At 35.8% G+C, this 5,665-nt stretch overlaps 1 protein-coding gene across 1 annotated transcript; it reads right to left on the bottom strand.

Moving 5' to 3' along the window:
* Positions 1 to 1,033: 1,033 nt before the first annotated feature.
* LOC124942533 (autophagy-related protein 8B-like) lies at positions 1,034 to 5,408 on the bottom strand. The gene is made up of 4 exons (XM_047483063.1): positions 5,274 to 5,408; positions 1,519 to 1,541; positions 1,242 to 1,360; positions 1,034 to 1,150 (listed from the first exon to the last, which is right to left on the bottom strand). The coding sequence occupies exons 1-4, from the start codon at positions 5,406 to 5,408 to the stop codon at positions 1,056 to 1,058; spliced, it is 372 nt and encodes a 123-aa protein (XP_047339019.1). The 3' UTR covers positions 1,034 to 1,055.
* Between the last annotated feature and the right edge of the window lie 257 nt (positions 5,409 to 5,665).

The raw sequence follows: 5,665 nt of genomic DNA, 5'->3' as shown, positions 1-5,665 counted from the left end.
CCAGAATTGATCTGCTGAAATTTGGTTTGATTAATTCCTTATATAAGTATTAGGCCTTTATTATGTAACTATTATCTTGTTCCAAGATAAAATCAAAATTGAACTTATCAATAATGTTTTAGTAAGGATGACTTTCATCATGAAGAAAAGTAACATGACAGTTTAACTATTTCTTGAGATGGGAGAATAATTGGAATCAAATTTAATTTGGCAACTCATCAGGAAGTTGTAAGTTTAGAGGCTTGTTTCTCCTTTGTTTTCACTTTTGTTGTGGGATTATAAAGTGAATATGGTTATAAAAGGTTCTTAATCTAATGTCAAACCACATTAGATGTTCCCCTCTAAATGTATTATTCTTTGATAATATATTCGTTTTCTTTGATAATGTCTACTCCAAAGATGATAACCAAACAATTTAGAATGTAGATATGTGATATGGTTGGTGTAATATTTTCATGATTTTTAGTTTCTTAATAATACATTCCTTTTTTTACTTGCATCGAATTTAAAGATCTATTTGACTGGCGACATTTTATCGAGAATTCTCAGTGAACATGGAAGAGTTGGTTGGGTGACTGGCTAAACTAAGTGCATATAAAAGAGGACCATAAAAAGAGAATCGATTGATTTGGTGAGACTGACTGAGCCTTATATTGATTGATACTGGAATTCAATATAATTTCTATTTTTTGCATTTTATTCAATGAATACAAAGTTTATGTCCAAATTTATTTTTCCTATTAGATTCAAGTTATTTGGAATTTTTTTTATTTAGATTTAATCTAATTAACCAACATCAAACAAACCCTTAATTTGTAATTGATATGAAAGAGGAAAGTAAAAGAATCATTAATCAAGAATATCATTGCTAAATTAACTTTAATCACATCACAAACTGGTCAGAAAACAAGATTGAAGAAAGTTTCATAAATACTCTCCTCTATATCATATCAACAAATCTCATCTTCACAGGAAACAAATTAAAATAGACTGAAAACAAAACATTTCAAATGAGTAATGATATATTCAAAATTCATCTCTTCTTCCTTTTAGTTCTAAAACAACCCAAAGGTGTTCTCGCCACTGTAAGTCATGTAAAGAAAGCCATCTTCGTCACTATTTTCCTCATAAATCGCAAACATCATAACAGCTGCACCATAATACAATAATTCAACAATAACCTATTTAGAGATTCAATAGAACTCATTATAGTAGTTATCAATCGTAAGTTTGTAACTAACCTGTGGGTGACAGAATATTCTTGACAAAAATGAAGATTGCCTTTTCAGGGCTCAATTTGATTCTCTTCCTCACCACATACACAAATTGATCAACATTAAGATCTGTAGGAACCAAGTACCTATACAAATCGAATAATAAACTTGCTCAAATTGAATAATACCAAGAATTGAACACGTGATTTGAATAAACTCAACCATCGAGCCACAATTTCATCTTTATTATGATCCACGACAACATTATACAATAGAATGATAATAAGCTAAGAAAACAACTAACTTTTTCTTGTCAATGTTAGGAATGTTGCGCCGAACGCAAACCGCCGACGCAAACCGCATCTTACACCGACACAAACTGACTTTTATAGTAGGGATTCTGTCCCATTTCCTGATGTTAATACGATCACTTCAGTTGAAATTACCTCAACTGCTGCATTACCTTCTAGTATGAGAAAAAGTCCAGTGAAGTGACATGTTCGACACCATGGTCCTCCACACGGCTTATGTAACACATCTTTTGTATCAGCTACTACAGTCGCCTTACTACAGTCGCATTGCTATAGTTGCATGCGTGATCTCGTGGTCCGGTAAGCTTCTGGAGTCAGGGCTCGCGGAAAAGCGTCCTCCGACGTTGTTTGGCGATCGTCGGGAGTAGGGGATTCAGGGAGGAAATCGGGGAAGCGAGGGGAGGGAAGCGGGAAATGGAGAGCAACATTCGCCCGGAGGAGAAGAGAGAAAGAATAAATGAGAAAATGAGGGGTAAAGAGAAAGAAACGGAAAAAAAGTAAGGGTGAAATGGTTAGAATTATTTGAAAAAAATTATTTTTGCAAAGTTTACTTTAGGAGGTGGGTTGATGCCCAATTTGCCGCCAATGATTGGAATAGGCTGAAGATGAGATTTTGTCATTTAAGCTTTTGAAAGCTCTCAAGAAATTTAGGAGAATCGGGTAGAGTTGTTTTAAAAGGTGTGGTTGCTTCCATTAGCTCCAAAGGATCATAAGAGTGTGAGTTAATGATTGGTATGTTGTCATTCTTTGCGTAACTTCATTTATGAATAAAAATTTTATTTTATGATATTGAGAAAATGTGACTTTAATTTTTATGTAATGTGTTGATATTTGGAATGAGAAATTTTTTTATCTGCGTTTGTGGAGCTTTTAGTTGAAACAAATCTAATTATTTCACCACGAATAAAAAAAAGCCTATTTGGGTTGAAACATTCAAAATTTGAAATCGAGAGTTCCATGCTTATATTTGAAGATGTTGATATATAATTGTTCATTGTGATGTCTAGAATGTGTTAGAATGATTCGTGATGAAGTACGATGATACTTGTGTGATTTCTAAAAACATGCTAAAGTTTCGGTAAAAACATTTTTTGAGGTTTTATTTGGAAGCAGAAAAGAGAAAATCTTGTTTGTTGTCACCTACATAACTATTAAGAATATGTAGTTGATTTGTATGTGATCCATAAGTGTGTAGAGCCATTGATCAAAAGTTTATAGAGCTTGGTTCAGCCATTTGAAATCTAGGTGGTTTAGTTATTGAGTTTGTTATAAAAAATAATAAGGTTTGATGTTGCAAGTTATATTACTCTATTATTTAAATAAGTTGAGTAAAAAAAATACAAGCAGCCAATCTCCGGACATTCTAATTGAGACCTCATCCTTGTATAAGTGGTGATGTTGCCCATCCATGGACCATCCCTTTGATGGGCAATTCCTATGTGTCAGATCAGAAGTCCAGCTCCATCCTCGAATTGCTTTATTGCTCCAATAAAAATTGTTTACATCATTAATATGACCCATGGTTTAAACCTGGCCCATTAGGTTAGAACCCGTTTGTTTTTAAACGGTTCAGTAAATTCCTTCTTTTTAACTGTTTTAAGGCCATGAATACATTTTAAAAAAATAAAAAAAAATAATAAAAAATAGTTAATTAAATATCTTCCAACAAAAATAAAAAAAATTGTTTCCCTAAGTTTTGTTTGAATTATATTTGATTTTATCACTAACCTAGATGCATGTCCTAAGAACAGATTGATACAAACCTTTAGTTGCATGATTATGTTTGGATTCATCATTAAAAGTATGTACTAGATTGAATTAAATAAACGAAGTGTAAAAGAAATATTTTGTATAAAGTGGCCAAGAGTTTATAATAGAAACCATCATTTGATGGGCATAAGAGACACATAGTTGTTGTACTTTCTCATGTGTAGCCAAGCCCAAACTTTGATAAAAATCTCTGTTATTCGCGTTGGAGAATGCACAAATATTTTCTTTTACCAATTTCTTAAAGAGAAAATTGTGTGACGACTCTAAAGAGTTAAATCTAGTATAATTGATATCATTAAATCATATTTCGATTCCTCACCTCATTTTATACTAGACGACTTTTAAGGAATTCGTAATCTCATTTCGTTTTATTAGGATCGAGAGGAAGGTAATCCTCGAGATTTAATGAAATCGACATTAAGTTAGACTCTAGTTTATCCTATCATTTTGATTTCTCATCCATTCAAAATTCGATAAGAATGTAAGTTATGAGGCTAAAACTATTGAGTCAAAATTACACTTTAAGTTGTTGACCATTTTTAGACGTTACAACATTTCTAGGGACCATTTTGATCGCTCAAGTTCTTTATCAGGAGATGAGACTCGAGGGACATTGACCATTTCCCGAGATTCACCGCCTGTTCCTTCAATTTCGTCGCGCAAATCCTTGATAAATTATGATATATCTTTAGAGATGAGTGTTTTATCAGGAATAGACTTCTTGGATGATGAAGAAGAGGAATGTTTGGACTTGTGGGAGGATGACTTCTCTTTAGATATCTCCTCGTCTAACAAGATCTTCAGAACGACCTTGGACGCCTGAAGAAGACAGTTGATCAACATCTGCTTCAGATGCCTTCTTAGAAATAGGGGCTGAGAGCTACTCAGCTGCTTTAGAGGGTTCCGCTCAATAAACGGGGTATTCTTCTGCTCAGATGCTGGTGGAGCAACTTCAGATGGTTCCATCTATCAAAACGGAGGCTGCTGCTCCGTAGAGTGAAGAGCTAAGAACTATCTTTCTTCAACGGACATCTACTGTTGCTCGATGATGTGAAGAGCTTCCTACTCTTCAACCACCGAGAGCAGTTGCTCAACAGTAGATATAGAATGCGGATCATCGTGATTAAACGACATCTCATCAATGAATGACATCTTCTCATCATCGTCTGAGCAGTTCATCTCTGCTCGAGACGCCTTGTTCCGAAGTGCATCAATTTTGGACGACTCTGTTCCATGAACAAAACATAGAGCCGTGGAACAGTAGGAATCAATGATCAATTGCAGATATTTGATAACTTTCCAATTTGTTTCTACTGTTATTTCCAAAGGGTTATAATTTTCTTCCCTTTGACTGATGATGGGTAGGAGAGTGCGCCCTCTATCAATTGATGCAACGATCTCTCTTCTCTTAAGAGCTACTTTGACTTCCTTGGTGCGGGTCCAGTCTAGGACAGATTTCTCCATATTCAGCAACTCCTTGCAATGCTTTGATAAGTTTGAGCTTTTGAGGACCACTTCGAACCGTGTGTGGAACCTTATACTGCACCACTTATCGTATAGTGTGATTCTTTCTGAGGCAGCAAGCTCCACCTCCTCAAGAATGAGGTCGATTGTCGTATTTATTTCATAAAAAAATTCAGGAATGTAAACAAACTTGTCTTTTTCCTTTCCATGCAACTTCGGCAGGTGCGACAGCTAGAATAGGTTCCTTGAAGGAGATTCCCTAAGCAGCTCGTACATGTCTTAGAATAGCGAATGGAGAGGCACCAGTTATGGGAGCTGCTACCTTAGGAAGAGCATCTGCTGGAATAGCTGCAGCAGAACCAGTAGCCGTCTGAATAGGTGTTGTTTCATTGGTCTTCCCCACAGTTCCTTCAATTTCAGCAGCATCAAATGAAGACATAGCCTCCTACTCTGCTACAGGAGTAGTAGACAACTCCTTGGCATGAGATGAAGCCATCTGAATAGTTGTAAAAATACCATCTTGACCAGCAACTTTAACAACCACTGGTACGGAAGGGGAGACAACATCGTCTTCCCCATGTCTTTTCTCAACATATTTTCCAACTGTCTCTATAGTTGGTTCATCAACTTGTTCCACAACGGGAACCATAATTCAATCTACGACCAAAACAAATAAGGAGGGTACCTTGAAAACGGTCTGTCCAGTAGGCTCGACAGAGGCCTTAGTAGACACAACGTCTGGAGGTAGGACATATGCTACCAAAGAAGGAACTTCTTCTGCAGGAATTTTTTCCAGTCTGACCTTATTCGCAACGGAGTCAACCTCTATAGTTTCTCTAGTAGATGCCCGCTTCGACTAGTGGAACTTGCGGCAAATTCCATCGTCGACATTTTTCTTTTCTTTGC

The sequence above is a fragment of the Impatiens glandulifera genome, chromosome 1, assembly GCF_907164915.1.
Source record: "Impatiens glandulifera chromosome 1, dImpGla2.1, whole genome shotgun sequence".
Taxonomy (NCBI): domain Eukaryota; kingdom Viridiplantae; phylum Streptophyta; class Magnoliopsida; order Ericales; family Balsaminaceae; genus Impatiens; species Impatiens glandulifera.
The sequence above is the reverse complement of the archived record's forward strand: the minus strand, read 5'-3'. Positions and strand labels throughout refer to the sequence as shown.

Excerpts from the sequence above, each read along its gene's own strand:
- LOC124942533 (XM_047483063.1), bottom strand. The coding sequence starts at position 5,408 with ATGGTTCCCGTTGTGGAACAAGTTGATGAACCAACTATAGAGACAGTT. Across the intron at positions 1,361-1,518 it reads CCTAACATTGACAAGAAAAA|GTACTTGGTTCCTACAGATC; the intron begins GTTAGTTGTTTT and ends CGATTTGTATAG. Across the intron at positions 1,151-1,241 it reads GAATATTCTGTCACCCACAG|CTGTTATGATGTTTGCGATT; the intron begins GTTAGTTACAAA and ends ATTATGGTGCAG.